The 17,556-nt window shown below is 36.6% G+C and overlaps 1 protein-coding gene across 6 annotated transcripts in view; it reads right to left on the bottom strand.

The window, feature by feature from the left end:
* Positions 1–17,556, bottom strand: part of WRN (WRN RecQ like helicase) — a 154,340-nt gene that overhangs the window by 13,841 nt on the left and 122,943 nt on the right. For all 6 annotated transcript variants that reach the window (XM_045456141.1, XM_045456149.1, XM_045456146.1 and 3 more), the window contains 5 exons: positions 12,954–13,029; positions 12,604–12,716; positions 10,189–10,303; positions 6,157–6,288; positions 3,401–3,563 (listed from right to left, as the gene is read on the bottom strand). In XM_045456141.1, coding sequence (XP_045312097.1) covers positions 3,401–3,563; positions 6,157–6,288; positions 10,189–10,303; positions 12,604–12,716; positions 12,954–13,029 — 599 coding nt within the window. The remainder of the gene's footprint in view (positions 1–3,400; positions 3,564–6,156; positions 6,289–10,188; positions 10,304–12,603; positions 12,717–12,953; positions 13,030–17,556) is intronic.

Below are 17,556 nucleotides of genomic sequence, written 5' to 3'. Positions count from 1 at the left end.
CCAAGACAAATGTTTTTTGTTTTGTTTTGTTTTTTAATTTTTAAAATGTTTTTTTATTTTTGAGAGAGAGAGAGAGAGAAAGAGTGAGAGACAGAGCATGAGTGGGGTAGAGGCAGAGAGAGAGGGACACACAAAATCTGAAGTAGGTTCCAGGCTCTGAGCTGTCAGCACAGAGCCCGGTGAGGGGCTTGAATTCACGGACTGTGAGATCATGACCTGAGCTGAAGTTGGACGCTTAACCAACTGAGCCACCCAGGCGCCCCTTAATATTTCTTAATTTAAAAAGTTGTCTGACATCAGAAATGAAAATTGCTAAACTCAGAATGTAGAGGAGACTAGAGAATATTTAAAGATACTAGACATATAAATATGTTAACCTGATTATATGTAAGTATATTTATTTTACCCATCAATGAGAGGTTTATAAACCCAAATCTTACACCAGGCTTAGAAACTGCATATTTCTTTCTTTAAATAGTTGGCAGTACGCTTAAACATCGTATAGTAAAAAGAAAAACTTGCTCAGTCATTAATCTTGACATGATATTAAAACAATCTGCAACTCTCTAGGCCTCAAATTCATATCTCTGAAACAGGGCTGGATTAGCACAGTGAAAATTTAATCATTTCCGATTTCCTTTCCAGGTCTAAAATCCTGTAATTTTACAACTATATGATTTGTAAAGCCAATTAGGAACACCTGGATTCTTTACCATAGCCAAATAAAATAGATGTTGTCATTAATTGGCTAAATACTAGAATGTTAAATCCTTCCCTACCATTTCCCTCTGCCAATAATGAATCGAAATTAGAACATCTATTTTATGTCATTCAAGAATATCTGCCCAAGGGACACCTGGGTGGCTCAGTTGGTTAAGCATTCCACTCTTGGTCTCGGCTCAGGTCATTCTCTCTCAGTTTATGGGTTTGAGCACCTCTGCACAGCGCTGCCAGTGCATCTGGCTACCGCTTCGGTCATGATCTTGCGGTTCATGAGTTTGAGCCCCCCATTGGGCTCTGTGCTGACAGCTCTGAGTCTGGAGCATGCTTCGGATTCTGTGTCTCCCTCTCTGCCCCTCCCCTGCTTGCTTGCTCTCTCTCTCTCTCTCTCTCTCTCTCACACACACACACACACACACACACATAAAATTTAAAAAAAATTAAAAAAAAAATTTAAGATGAGGAAAACTGGGGCTTGGGGAGATTGGGTAATTTGCCCAAGGTCACATAGCTGTGAAATGGTAAGCCTACATTGAAACAGGTCAGCAGTCACTAGAGACTTTGCTCTCACTGACCAGGCTGACACATTCGCCAGTCTTCAGGATTTAAGGAAGGTCTCCAATGATACCAAACATGATGGTCAACAGGAAGCAAAAAAATAAAAAGGAAAAAGGAAAAAAACTGCACAAACTCTTTCAGAGAATACCACCTACTACCCAACAGCCTCATCAAAAGACAAACATTTCTTTAAGTCCTGAGAGATTATACATACACAAAGGAAAAAAATAATTCCACAAATATTAAAATCAAGAAGGCATTGGAGTCTATGACTTCCTTTACAATACTATTTTACTTTGCATTGGAGAAAGAGAGGTTTGATATAATCATAGTTCTAACCCTACAAAGTAATTACGGTTTTCCTTCCTCTACCTTAATTTCAAGGTAGGTGGCTGGTGGAGTTGGAACAATGGGAATGTGACCAGGACAGCTGCCTAGCTTTCTCATAAGATGATTCACGGCTAAGTAAGCTTGGATGTTTTATCACAGTCCGTGATACAGCACTCAGGTTTTCAGATTTAGAGACCTACTTTAACCTTAACAGATCCATATTATCCATGCTCACGAGCTGTCAATTCCCTGATTTACAATTATGAATTCACAATTATCACACAGATAAGTATCCAGATTAGCAAGACTAGTGCATACTTTCCCTACAGACAGATCTACTTGAGAACTCAAATTATAACCAGAAGGCAAGGAAGTGATATAGAAGCAGAATTAGTTGCTGAAATGTCTTCCTCAAATACTCAAATAAGACCTTGGGATAACTAATCAATAGGCCCTTAATATACTTGAAGTCTCATTGGCCAGGATCAGAACTTGAATGTTTGTTTTTTGAAATAGTTGGCAGTACAACTTTCATATGGTATAATTAAAACAAATATTTTAGGGGTGCCTGACTCAATTGAGAGAGCATGTGATTCTTTATCTCAGGGTCGTGAGTTTGAGCCCCACACTGGGCACAGATATTATCCAAAGGAAAGAAAGAAATGTAAATAAATAAATAAATAAATAAATAAATAAATAAATAAATAATCAATCTTTTAAGGTAAAAAGAAAGAAAAATTTTAGTTCTCTGGGAATAATTTAGATGACTACTACCCACGCTTGACTCTTTGTCTTTGTCTTCCCCCTCTGCCTCCATAGTTGATCAATGGAAGCGATGAAGGTGTCCTTTCTTTAGGCCTTCAGTCAAGCTTTCCTCAAACCTAGAATTATTGTTGCCTTTTAAGGTGACTTTAATATCTTTGTTCTAACCAATTTAATATAGTATTGCCTGTGCTTTCGGAAGGTGATCTTATTTCCCTTATTTCCAAATTTTGGGGGGGAACTGCCTAGTTGTTCCCAAGTGGTAACGAATCTGAGTTAATAAAAACTTAAGTATTTGCATTGCGATTTTGGAGATGAGGCTTTTCGTATGTCTACTGCTCTGCCCTAAGAATGTGGAAATATTTATCGGATTTATTGAATTCTAACATGCCCAGGTTGCACATGTAGGGAGAAAAATCTTCTGAGGTAGCTCATCTTTAATTCTGTAAAAAACAGATCATAATTTTTAAGTTTCTGCAGGGCAAGAAACTTGGTCTCAGCACGGCTGAGGTTCTGCAGCAAAGTGACAAGAGGATACCATTCTACGTGGGGGCCTAGAGACCTGGGACCAGCCCTTCAACATCACACTGACTGAGACCACTGATTGTACTGAATAAGAATTGTAGAATAAGGCTACTTCAGTGAAACAAATGACAAGGAATCTGTAAGATTCAAGGGGAAGTGAGAAGTCAATACGGGAAATGAACATGGGAAAAAAACGTGTTGTTTTCAAGGGGTGAAGCAGAAGTTAGAAACGGATGAAAGTTCATTGTCTTGGGGGCAGTGGAAGTTGTATTCTAAAGCCGAAAAGGAAACCAAGAATTTCTCAGATGCAGTCTCCTCTGAGTGGTAATGGGAAGAAAAGACTGGTTTTGAAAAACAATTAACAAGCATTACCAAAGTAAGTTTTCATAGTAGCATAAAGGGTTAATGCTGGTGAAGTGAAAAATATTAGTGGATTGCTTGTTTACTTCATCTGGGTTCAGTGACTCAAGTCATTAAGGCTGTAGACGAGGGTCACAGTGATCACCTGAGTTGATGGGAGGGTTTCGGATAACATCAGCAATAATCTTCTGAACCTCTGGAGTCAGGCCTGCTCGCTCCGTATCAAGTGGGCAGCCAGCTCTCACCGCCTGGGATAAGTGCATGCCAACTGCTGTGAGAGGCAGAATCCTATTCTCAGCTATCCTCATCTAGAGAAACAGGAACAAAACAACCAGTGAGGTTTCAAATGTTTGCACGGTACTGTATGCAAATAAAAGGTCCAAAACCTTCAGGTAGTAAATGTTCACTGAGAAATAAACAATGCACTGAACTTTCATTCCAAATTTTCAAGTTTACTATTTCTTTAAAACTGCCCACATTATACATCTCCAGTTCTACTTTTTATACTTACTGTATTGAATAAAACAAAATCATCCAGCTTTAGCTAAGAACTCATTCCTCAATCCCTCTATAATTATTCACTTTAAAAACCTATCAGTAGTAGAGAGTAATCATTCTGTGGAAGTCTACTGACTGCCACAGCCTTTTGAAAATAGAGGAAACTGTAATCCAATATTCTATAATTGAACCACTACATGGTATTTCAGTTATATGAATTTCCAAGAAGACAAGTCCTAAAACGCTTAGTGATAGTGTAAGGCTCCAGGTGCATTTTATAAAAGGTTCTTGAGAAGACTTTAATAAGGTTTTTATATTGGCTCTATTCGTAAAATAATAACCACAATTTATTCTGTCATCTCTCGCCTAGCATTAAACTTAAGATGAATTGTTTTAAATTTAGGACAGCATTACAGATTCATGTAGCTTTTTAAACAAAGGTAGTTCCAAATCCATTTACGATGTACATTAGATAAAACATTGCTTTAAATACTCAGAAAGTTTAGTCAGCTCTAAATTATTTCATGATACTCTCTTAATATATCTTTGAAGTATGAATTTGGATTGTATTTACGTGAATGTCGATACTTTCACGGAATAGAACATTTGAAGCACTATTTACATCCTTCAAAGGTAGATTTTAAATTACCTTAATTAAATGTCTACCCTTTTCTACTACACAGTATGCACCATGTGTGCATAATATCAGGGTTATTTGATCCCAGGCATCAAATTACCTAGAACTAATTGTATTATTGCTCCAGATTAATTAGTCCTTAGGTATGGTTAATTGTGTGGTTAGCTGGCACAGACCCTCTCAGACCCGTGGGAAGAACAGATAATTGTACCATGATATTACACAATAACAAACAACAAAATAATAGCGTAAGACATTAATGAAAATACACCATTCTTCACATTTTTAACCATGAATATGTAATATAATACTGAAACTACATGAAACCACATATCATGGCATAGTATTAGAATGTACTTTATAGAAGCTATGCCAAATTTTCTTAGTACCATATTCAGTTATGCCATAGATATTGATGTTCAATTTATGTATATATAAGCATATTTAACACACATGTGTAAATTACTATTTAAATAAGAAATTTTTTCAAAAATAGTTCAATGGAATTATTTGGTTTCTTCTGTAATGGCTTTGGTACTTTTAATTTTAGAAATTTGACTGTTTAATTAGAATATCTATTAAGTGATGAAGACAAACTATGGACTGTTTTTCATATTTACACTGGACTTTAACCAGAATAAGAAGTGTAATGTAGGCTAAGAAATAGACACAGAGAATAGGAAAAGTAGGTATTGGACCATATAGCCTTTTCCAAATCAATTTAATGACAGGATAGGAATTCAAATTAATTAAACCTAGATGGAAACCTAATTCTGTCTCTATTTCACTAAGATATACTCTTCATTTTGTATATTTTGAGAAACCTCAACAGCCTTAAGGATTTAGGCCAGAACACTGAATATGAAAAAACATTAATATGGCCATTTTTCACAGTAATGAAGATTTTTTTCAAAGACCATCAGGCATGGTTTAAAAAACAGAATAGTATTAGAGGATACAGAGTGGAAAACAAGTTTGTTGTTAGTGTTTTTTTTTTTTAAACTTATTTCTAGCTTCTTGGACATCCTTCCAATGATATTCTATGCATTTCTGTATAATACACAAGGATATGTCAATAAATAAAAATGCATATATATACACACAAATTTATGTTTTTCAAACAGCTCTGCATCTCCCCTTTAATGTATCTTGGAGATAATTCTTTATCAATACATAAGCTAATAGTTATTAAACTATTAGTCCCAGCTTTAAAAAAAATAGAGTCTTAAAATATGGCTGCTCTAATATCCCTAAGCTGTAAGTGTGTTTAACAGTACCTCTATACAACCTCTATAAAATAATCATGGTCAAAGTATACTTGCTGTTTTTACTTAATTGACAAAAGTAGGCTTAGCAGAAAAAGAAAATGACATTCTAGTCTAAAATTACATATGGGGCGCCTGGGTGGCTCGGTCAGTTAAGTATCCGACTTCAGCTTGGGTCATGGTCTCATGATCCTTGAGTTCGAGCCCTTGAGTCAGGCTCTGTGCTGACAGCTCAGAGCCTAGAGCCTGCTTCAGATTCTGTGTCTCCCTCTCTCTCTGCCCCTCCCTGACTCATGCTCTGTCTCTCTCTGTCTCAGAAAATAAATAAAAACATTAAAAACAAAATTTTTTGATTAAATATAAAATGAAACAATAGAAAATATTGTAGGATTGATTATAAGAATTTTATCCCAAGTCACAACTTTAATATTTGAAAAACTGATAAAACACATGTTTACATAAATTTGACAATCCCCTCTAACTTGAAAGTAAAACACTTACCAAAGACATCTTCTTTTCTTGGAATAAAGAATACGTGATGGCCACAGACTGCGAAAGGGAGCATGCTCCATTTTTCGGCACCAGACTGTTCCCTTGTTTTTCCTGAAGTTTTGTATTTGGAAAGACGTCTGTCTACAAAATTTAAAGTGTAACAAAATGATCAATAATAATATCAATATAATGATAGAGTATTAATATGGTCATTAGGCATTGGGGGGAAAAGTCTCTAAAGAACAGTAAAAAATTCACTTTTTACAAAGAGCTCAAAAAAGGTTTTTTCGTTTTTTGTTTTTTAATGTTTGTTTATTTTTGAGAAAGAGAGAGAGAGATAAGAGTGCATGCTCACGAGAGAGGGCAGAGGAAGGACAGAGAGAGAAGGGAGACAGAGAATCCCAAGCAGGCTCTGTGCTGGCAGTGTAGATCCCACAACCTCGGGATCATGACCCAAACCGAAATCAAGAGTCCTACGCTCAACCGACTGAGCCACTCATGTGCCCCTGTTTTTGTTTTTGTTTTTATCTATTTATCTAAAAAGATAAAATAAGGCTAGAGGGAATAAGTTTTTTGATAAAATATTTGTAATGGCAAACATGATTATAGGACCAGAAATGTCTAGCCTCCCCATTAGCCAATAAGAGGGAATAACAAATGAACTATAATGTGGACCACTCTGACCCTAAATTTCTTAATCCCTGGAAGTGAATGTTGAATGAATGAATAAACCAAATTAACATTCAAACTCAGATACCACACCCACAAATTCTAATATATCATAAGTAAATATATCATCACTATATACATATAGTTTAAAAAGATATGTACAAACTGTGGCTCTAAACTTGAAGCATTATCTAAATTCTTCAATATAGTTCTTTAGGACATGTTTAAAAGAAAAAAAGTGGGGAAAGGATTGAAAATATGAGATTAATGAAGAAAATATCTTGAAATAAAGACCAAATGAGAGTTAGTGGTAGAATTACATGATACATGATTCACATAGATACATGAAGTTTCTCCTAACTTTACCTTTCAAAACATAAGCACAAATACTAAATTAAAAGAATTAAATCCAATAGAACTTGGCTTACTGTTAACCCACAGAAGTTCATTTCTATCCTAAATAAAAAATGAGTCTGTAGATTAGTTCACAGATACCCAGCACAACTGCAGTTTGGTGAACAGAGAGGCCCAGACAATCCAATGACCTAAAGTCGTTGTTTCTAGGCACCCCTAAATTTTCAAGGAAGAGTATTTTTTATTAAATGAAATGTTTCCATCTGAGACCTGAACGCTGTCAAATTTGGCCCTAAATTCCTAGGAATGCCTAACTAACATCAAACTTCATTAGCCAGATTTCTAGGTATGTCTGTATAACGGTCTAAAGCTGGAGGCAACAATGCGACACTCCTATACCAAAGTTTTGGAAATGTGACCACTGTAAATTATGCTGATAATCCATACAGATTTTATTATTTAGGGGACCAAATCATGGTATAATCTGTAAACTTGTGACCAAAGGGCTTAGAAACATCCAAAACACGAAGAAAAGTAATATGAGAGCAGTAATCTCAAGAAGATAGGGCTAGAATGTGATTCTAATGAGCAAAAGTCTCATCAAATCATGTTCTATGTAGATAAAAGGCTATGTGGATAGACAGTGGTCAATTGTGGAAACATATAAATAGGAAAGGCAGAACGACAGAAGTAGGCAATGCCTATCCAAGCACTGTCTAGAGGAGAAGATGCCTTGGCTAAACTAGATTTGAATAGGACAGCTTCCCGGGCAAGTAATGTATGAGAATGCCTCAACCTGCCTTGATGCTTAGAGACAACTTCAGACACCATCAGAATGCCCCTTGTTATATTCCAGGCATGCTAAGCAACTGTCAGATAAGTCGGCCTCCCATATCCTTTTTTCCTCAATAGGAGAGGAAAATACACTGGCTGGGTCAAGCGAAACTTTCCAGTTGCATTTCTCACTATAAATTAATGAATCTGCATTCCAATATAACCATTTACATTTGCATATGCACACTAGTATATATAAAACCAAGCTCACAGAGAAGGATAATACTCCCCCAAACACAACTATTCTGTGATAAGACATATCAGAGTTTTAAGATTACAAGGATGATTTCTAAAGTGGAATCCAAATGTGCCTGTCCAAAGCTTACAGGAGATTCTTACAAGTGAAAAGAGCCCTTTAATATTGTCTTCCAGGGGTACCTAGGTGGCTCAGTCGGTTAAGTGTCTGACTCTTTTTTTTTTTTTTTTTTTTTAAATTTTTTTTTCAACGTTTATTTATTTTTGGGACAGAGAGAGACAGAGCATGAACGGGGGAGGGGCAGAGAGAGAGGGAGACACAGAATCGGAAACAGGCTCCAGGCTCTGAGCCATCAGTCCAGAGCCCGATGCGGGGCTCGAACTCACGGACCGCAAGATCGTGACCTGGCTGAAGTCGGACGCCCAACCGACTGCGCCACCCAGGCGCCCCGAGTGTCTGACTCTTGATCTTGGCTCAGGTGATGATCTCATGGTTTGTGAGATCGAGCCCCATGTTGGGCTTTGTGCTGACAGTGAAGAGCCTGCTTGGGATTCTCTCTCCCCATCTCTCTCTGCCCCTCCCCCACCCCTCTCTCAAAATAAATAAACGAACTTAAAAAAATTTTTTTTAAATACTTCCATATTTTTAACTCTTCCAACTTTTTTTTTTTTCCAACGTTTATTTATTTTTGGGACAGAGAGAGAAAGAGCATGAATGGGGGAGGGGCAGAGAGAGAGAGGGAGACACAGAATCAGAAACAGGCTCCAGGCTCTGAGCCATCAGCCCAGAGCCTGACGCGGGGCTCGAACTCCCGGACCACGAGATTGTGACCTGGCTGAAGTCGGATGCTTAACCGACTGCGCCACCCAGGCGCCCCTAACTCTTCCAACTTTTTATTCCCACCCTGTTATCTTTTACCTTTCTAATTCATCCATTGTTTCTTTAATATGGGGAAGGAAAGTATGCTTTCCATCCTGTACGTGAGGAAATGGAAACCCAAAGAAGTTAAAGAACACGTTTGGCTTCCCCAGGTAGACAGTGGTGGAATTAAATTCTTGATTCCCTGATTCTGAGTTTAATAGACTTTCTACCACCTCACAATGCCTCACCTTCTATGTTGGAGTACACAGACTAATAGAGTCTACATGTGGAGTTTAAAGAAAGAAACCCAAGGTCCCTGTGGAAATGGTCATTTACAGTGAAGCAAGAAGTGAAAGGATAGGAAGAAAACACTATGAAGACTGAAGAGAGGGGGGCGCATGGGTGGCTCAGTTGGTTTAGCATCCAATTCTTGATTTTGGCTCAGGTCATGATCTCACAGTTCATGGGATCAAGCCCCATGTCAGACTCTGTGCTAACAGTGCAGAGCCTGCTTGGGGATCTCTCTCCCCCTCTCGCTGCCCCTCTCCTACTCGTGCTCTCTTTCTGTCTCTCAAAAAAAAAAAAAAAAAAGAAAATTAAATAAATAAATATAGGTAACTAACATGTTTTTATAAGTGATTTACTATAGAAACAATCTGAACCGCTTTTTTAAGTGTCCAGTGTGGAAATGAAAATACAGTTGACCCTTGAACAATACAGTGTGAATGGAACAGGTCCACTTATATGCAGATTTTCTTTTCAACAAATACGGTACAGCTCCATAAATATATTTCTCTTCTTTGATTTTTCTAATAACATTTTCTTTTCTCTAGCTTACTTTATTGCAAGAATATAGTATATAAAACATATAACATAAAAAATATGTGTTAATCGACTGTCTGTGTTCTCAGTAAGGCTTCCAGTCAACAGTAGGCTATTAGTAGGTAAGTTTTGGGAGATTCAAAAGTTATCTGTAGATTTTTGATCGTGTGGGGCTCAGCGCCCCTAATGCTCCACATTGTTCAAGGACCAACTGTAAATGGAGAAAATGCTGCTGTTGAAAGGTGTTTCTAAAATTATTTAAAAATGTTTATTCTCACAGTTCCTGAAAAATCACAGTATTTTACCTGAATGCTATTTTTTTGACAGAAATGTTTGATAACTTCCAACAGAGGGGCCAACATAAGAGCTTTGCCTTCAGAAACACCATCGATCCTTTTCACATTTTCAACTGTAGTAGGTCTGTCATTCAAAAAAATTAAAAGGTCAACAAACCACTAAAACATTATCACTCCAGTAACATAGCTGATATTTAGTGACATACTAACAGTAAACATATATTTTTCCAACAATCAGAAACAATGTGTAATACAGGCACTCATATTTTATGATGTCTTTCTTTCCTTTCCACCATTTAAAGATTTGCCATTTTAGCAATTTATGAATAAAAACACCACCACCATTGTCACCACAGAAACACGGTACTAACTGATAAATAGGGTATTATCATGAAGAAACTAATGTTCTACTCTATGACTGATCTTATTATTATTTTTGTAAATAATAAAAAAAAGGCTACTATGAGGCCCAGGGCACCTGGGAGGCTCAGTCAGTTAAGTGTCCAACTCTTGATTTCAGCTCAGGTCATGATTTCGCAGTTCATGAGATTGAGTCCTGCATTGGGCTCTGCGCTGACAGCATGGAGCCTGCTTAGGATTGCCTCTCTCCCCTCTCTGTCTCTCTCTCCGGCTCATGCACATGTGCTCTCTCTCTCACTCTCTCTCTCTCAAAATAAATAACTATGAGGCTTTAACTGCGGACAACCGACAGGCTAAGAAACAAAAAAGAAAATCCCATTCATTATTTACGAAGTATTTACCGGTAACAACAAACCTGCTAACTACTTTAGGCTTTTAACTCACTATTTCTTACTGTATCCAATATCCAAGAGACTGTATGTTGTCTACTTTCTAAAAATCTGCCAATCTCATGATTATTCCTTTTCCTTCAAACATCTTCACTAAATATTAAAGTGTGGTCTTGGAATATTTATTTATTTGTTATTATTATTTTTGAGACATGGGGCAGAGAGAGGGAGAGAGAGAATCCCAAGCCGGTTCTGCACTGTCAGTGCAGAGCCTGACATGGGGTTCGATCCCATGACCAGGAGATCATGACCTGAGCCAGAATCAAGAGTCAGAAGCTTAACTGACAGAGCCACCCAGGCACCCCTGAATATTTACTTTTAATGAAATAATTACTATAAAATATAAGCGCTATGTTCTATTATTAAAATTTCTACACTAAAGTAACACCTTTTGGATAAAATTTAGTGACAAGAACAATTTTTTAAAAGAAAGTATAAATGATGAATACAATTTCCAAACAACTATTCTTTGTTAATATTTCTTCTAAATATTTATTGACCAACTTGTGTTTATTAGGCATTGTGTTAGGTGCTTCGGAAGACAGAAAATGATGAGGAACATAGTGTCTTTATTCACAGAGTTTAAAATCTGCAAAATAGAACACATGTATACCAATGATAATAATAACAAAAAAAGTAAGTAGAGCATTGTGTAAGAAGTGCCATAGAAGCTTCTTCTAAATTTAATTTTAAAGTCCTTTATGAATTCTAGCGAGAGGAATTACTTTGCTGTTAAAGAGCATATAAGACTTCATGGAAAAAATAATTAATAAAGCCAGATCTTAAAGGATTCCCTAAAAGGAGTTTTGGGGAATCAAAGAAACTACAAGGCAGAAGCAACACTGTAAATAAATATATGGAAGTTGAAAGTGGGTCTTTAACAAATGGTAAAGAGCCTAGGCAAGATAAACCATTCAAAATCGTATGACTTGGCTGGAAAAGGAGGTTTCAGTCCATAAATGGAGGGGCCTGAATTATAAGCTACAGAAGTTAAGACAGTGGGGAACTAGTTAAGCAGAAGTACAACATGATAAAGACTGATTTAGTGTCATATTATCAGGTGAAACAGAGAGGGAGAGATGAAGGAAAAAGTAACTGGCTTTTGCAACAGTCCAGGAGCACTGGTCCAAACTAACGGGGTGTCACTAAAAAGAGAGAGGAGAGAATACACAGACACATAAGGAATATTTACATGAAAAAGTCTCAAAACTATTTAAATAAGACAAAGACGGGGATCCATGTTAGAAGAGTGAAAATAATACCCGGGGTTTTAAACGTGCATCACTGAGAACATGATGGTATGAATTTAAAAAAGTGAGATATTCAGAAAGAGTTTTGGTAGTTGCCTGAAATGCATGTATGGAGGCTTTGTGGGTAAAGAGTTAGATTTTATATAGAATGAATCTGATTGCTGAAAACAGTTGATTTTCACTGACGTAGAAACATGGGTCTGTAGCTCGGTGGTGACATTGTGGGCAGCAGCATGGGAGACTGGGAAGTCAATGCACAGACACGACAACTGGACCCATAGTCATACTATCACTTAACAATCCATGTTACAAATACATTATGTTAGAAGAAAATAAGTTAGAACATATGCAAACAGACAGCTTACCTTATTTTGGCCATATCCAGCAGTATCTTATTTGTTGCCAGAATAGCGGGAGGAACACCCTTTTGATTGGCATGTTCCTGCCTTGCTTCCACCAGTTTGCTATACAGCATAGTCTGAACAAAGAACAAAGAAAACAACTCAACATTTTTTGTTTTTTTCAAATGTACTTGGAAAAATCCAGCCTTCTATTTTTAGAGCTTCAGATATTACATTTTCCCTTAGGGTGAAAACTAAACTGTATCTCAGACTCCTTGCTAAAGAACAATTTTTAAAATACTGGCAAAAAAAATTTAAGCATGCATATGTTCACAACTATCCTTTCAAATACTGCCTTTTCACAAAAGCCATACCTGAGTCTTCTGCTCTTCAGCTGAAATAACAGGTTCTGAGGACTTGTAAGATTTTCCTGGTGAATGTACCATGATGCTAAAATATTTAAAAGAACGTAAATGATAAAAGCTTTTCTTTCTCCAAGATCACTTTTTGTTTAACCCCCAAAATGAGAATATTGTTCCAAGTCAATAGTAACATTTATTCTTCATAATACCAGTAACATAATTGTGATCTATAACAGCCTAGATTTTCAATAATTTCAATCAAATGCATTCACTATAATGGTAAAGTTAAAACTGCAATTGGAATTCATCAAAAATGAGTATGCTTAAAAACAGCACTTTCCTTACCCTCATCCTCAACTAAATGCTTTAAGACTCCCTATCTATAATGAAAATAACTCTGTTTTGACCAAGAGAGAATCTATTGATTCTGTACTGTGATAGATGCTAAAGAATCTACGATTCTTAACTGTGATATCACTAATTTTTGGCTGATGAGGCACATTAGCATGGAATTAATCAAATTGTTCATACTTTTCTTCAGAATCAAACAAAAATAAGCCAAAGAAAACACTACCACTTTTAGCTCCTCAAAAGGATAAAAAACACCCAATTAGCAAACAACACGGAAGGTGAGAGGCAGCAAAATAGAAAACCATTTTCTTTAACAAGCATTTCTCACTGATAAAGTAATTACAAGGAGAAAAAGTTATACAAATGATATTATATGGAATAGCCCATATAAAAGATGCCACATTTAAATAAAGTCCTCCTTTGGTAAGGAAAGGGGGGAACATGTTTGATACCTGAGAAATGTTTATAAATTTCTCTGTTGCAAGAATTCAAAATCTACAGTGTAAAGTAAGATTTTCACAATTACCAAATCTTATCACTAAAATAAGTAGATGTAAGCCTGAGAAAAGATACGTCAGTTCAAGGAATTAGTAATATCAGTATACTCAAGATAATTATAAATTTGTTTTAAATAATATAATTACATTGACCTTTATCTTAATATTTATAAAAATCTTTATACTAATGTACTGTTTGCAAAATGGTATTTTAAATGATTTCACAAATAAGTGTTATCATCTATACTAACAAATTTTGGGTAACATAGCCCTAAAGCAGAAATATACATGGAGAACATTTAATAAAAAATATTTTGCCTATGAATGTTATTACAAGTGCACAGAAGAAAAGTTCAAAATTACTACTATGAAAATCACCAAAAAGTAGAGATGTTGTATCCACAAAACAAGAAAATGTTGTTATGTTAAAGAAAGAAGAAAGAGAACAATAAATAGTTCTTAGAAATTAAATTTTTGAAAAATAAAATTAAAATCTTACTAGATGGAAGGGAATATAAAGTCAAGGAACTCTCCAAGAGAATAAACAAAAAGAGATTAAAAACAAGGGAAAAGAAAAATAAGGAACAAGAACACTAAAAACCAAGCAAAGAAAACAAAAAAGACAATTACTAACATCAAGGAAAATAAGGTAGTGGTGGCCATAGTAACAAAGTTTGGCTTAGTAGTATATAATGTTTGAGTAGGTTTAATAACATAAAAACAAATTGTTAATCTGACCAAAACTTGAAATGTAATTGCTTTGGTCAAGAGGGGAATGAAGGAAGGGAAATGAGGGGAAGACATATGGAGGATAAGCCCTAATCCACCATTATAGAATGTCAACAAAAAAATTTCCAAAACTAGTTGGTCCAAAACCAGTAATCTAAGTATGCCACTTAGAAATATGGTGGCAGGGGCGCCTGGGTGGTGGCTCAGTCGGTTAAGCGTCCGACTTCAGCTCAGGTCATGATCTCGCGGTCTGTTGAGTTCAAGCCCCGCATCGGGCTCTGTGCTGACAGCTCAGAGCCTGGAGCCTGTTTCGGATTCTGTGTCTCCCTCTCTCTCTGACCCTCCCCTGTTCATGTTCTGTCTCTCTCTGTCTCAAAAATAAATAAATGTTAAAAAAAATAAAAAAAAAAAAGAAATATGGTGGCAAATATCAGAGAGCCCAGCTGGAAGATTTGAGGATGACTGCTTCTACAGAACAGAACAGTAGGTTTGGGAAGGGTGTGAACTGGTGTGCTTTGTGACATGCCATTAAGTGCCAATTTTAAAACCATGTACATGTATTATTTTTTTAATGTTTATTTATTTTGAGAGAGAGAGAGTGTGTGCAAGCTGGGGAGGGACACAGAGAAAGGGAGAGAGAGAAGAAACCCAAGCAGGCTCCACACTGTCATCGTGGAGCCCCAGGAGGAGCTCAATCTCACAACCCATGAAATCATGGACCAGAGCCAAAATCCAGAGTCCCATGCTTAACCAACTGAGCCACTCAGGCGCCCCCATATGTATGATTTTCATAAAAATTCAAATGAACTTTAAAATAATAGTTATTGATGTGTAAGCATAACTCTCACTTCTCTACACTAAGCCCATACATTAAAATTAGTATCTGGACTACTCCACAGGTGTCTCAAACTCAGTACATCTATCAATAAACTCCTCATCCCCTTAATATCCAACAATCTCTCAAATCGGTGTTCCTCTTATGTTGCCAGTGAAGGGAGGGACAACACTCTTACCCGTAATCAAAGACAGAAACCTAAGTGTCATGTTCAACTTCTCCATTTTCCTCAGCCTACCTGACTTTCCAATCACCAAGTCCTAACAATTCTATTTCCTAAATATCTTACAGTTCTATTTCTGCCCATGCCCACTGCCACTTCCCTCATCTATGTTCCCATCTCCTCCTGAAAATTCTACTGCAATAGCCTTATTTGTGTCTCTACACTCTGATCCTCTAGCCTTCTAATCCCTCCACAGCAAGAGTCACTGATCAAGAGTCAGCACACTAGGGTGCATGGGACAAATCCATGTGTTCTGATAAGGTTTGTAAGCTAAGAATGGTTTCTTACATTTTTAAACAATTTAAAAAAATCAAAAGAACATTTTGTGACATGTGAAAATTATATGAAATTCAAATTTCAGTGTCCATAAATAAAGTTTTATTGGAACACAGCCACACTCATTTCTTTACATATCATTTATGGCTGCTTTAAGGCTACAACAGCCAAGTGGAGTAGTTAGACAGAGACCACATGACCCACAAAGCCTAAATTATTTACTATCTGATCCTCTATGGAAATGCCAACCTCTGTTCTCAATCATAAATTTGATGCCACTATCCTACTGAAAATCCTCTTAGATCTCATCTCAACGGATCAAGTTGAGTGCCTGAAAGGAAACTGGATATTCTGGACCCTATTTAATTCTCCAGTCTTAAATATTTACCACTCCCTCACTTCCCTCTACCAGGTAATTGCTAGCATACTTGTTGAGTTCCTCATCGTTTCATCCTTTCTTTTGCTTTCAGGTTTTAATATATGGGCCATTCCTCTGCTCAGAAAACTTCCCCTCATTTCACTTCACTTCTACTTAAGCCTTGATCAAGTGTCACTTCCAAACTGCTTTTCCAAAGTGTTACAACCCTGAATTGTAATTTTATGTTCCCTTACCTGTATATCTCACCAGAGTATAAACCCTGGGAGGGCCTGGGGGGTGCGGGGGCTATGTCTCTGTTTTTCCCCACTCAATCCCACTGTCTAGAATAATACCTGGCACAAGAAGATGCCTAGCAAAACCACAGTAAATGTTTAAATGAAGAAATGCTTCCACATACTGAATGGATATATTGTTTTATACACTACTTAACCTTTTTGTTTACATAAAACGTAGTAATTACTCCATATCTAATCAAAAAGAAATTGTTTTGAGAGGAAGACGTATGATAGTAAATGTTTGTCAGATCCAAAGTAGTATTCTCTAAGTGAGAAATCCATTAGAAAGTAACAGTATCAGGGCGCCTGGGTGGCTCAGTTGGTTAAGTGTCCAACTCTTGGTTTCAGCTCAGGTCACGATCTCACGATTTGTGAGTTCGAGCCCCGCATCAAGCTCAGTGCTGACAGTGCAGAGCCTGCTTGGGATTCTCTCACCCTCTCTCTCTGCCCCTCCCTCATTTGTGCTCCCAGGCTCGCTCGTTCTCTCAAAACAAATAAACTCAAAAAATTTTTTTAAAAAGGAAGTAACAGCATCAGAGCACATTAATTTATTTTCACCTGATACATATATAAACATAGTCCATTCAATAATCTGTGTATAAAGGTCCTGACAAGTTTTTCAAATTCTCCATCTTCAGACCTTCTGTAATTCTCTACATTCTCCATACTTCCATTAAGTCAGCAAGTCAGACAGCAAACTCCAAAGTACAATAGGTACATTCATTATTTGTACCAATTCTCATATTTACCATTTTATATTGCCATATAATGTATTTTAAGTAGGCTGGAAATATATATTTTATACAAATATAATGAGTGCTTAGATGCTAGAGGTTGACAAATATAGATATTTGAAAGTCAGCTCTGGTATGAGCTATGTGCAACTGAACAAGTTAGTTAACTTCTTCACCCTTGGTATCTTCAACTTTAAAGTGGGAATAAATAGTAGTGGTTAACTCATAGGCTGTTGTAAGAATTAAATAAGATATTACAAATAATATACTTAGCATTTAGTACAGAGTTTGGCAAACAATAATACCCAAGAAGTGT

The sequence above is a fragment of the Leopardus geoffroyi genome, chromosome B1 (genome assembly GCF_018350155.1).
Source record: "Leopardus geoffroyi isolate Oge1 chromosome B1, O.geoffroyi_Oge1_pat1.0, whole genome shotgun sequence".
Taxonomy (NCBI): Eukaryota; Metazoa; Chordata; class Mammalia; order Carnivora; family Felidae; genus Leopardus; species Leopardus geoffroyi.
This window is presented reverse-complemented; position numbering and strand designations above follow the sequence as displayed.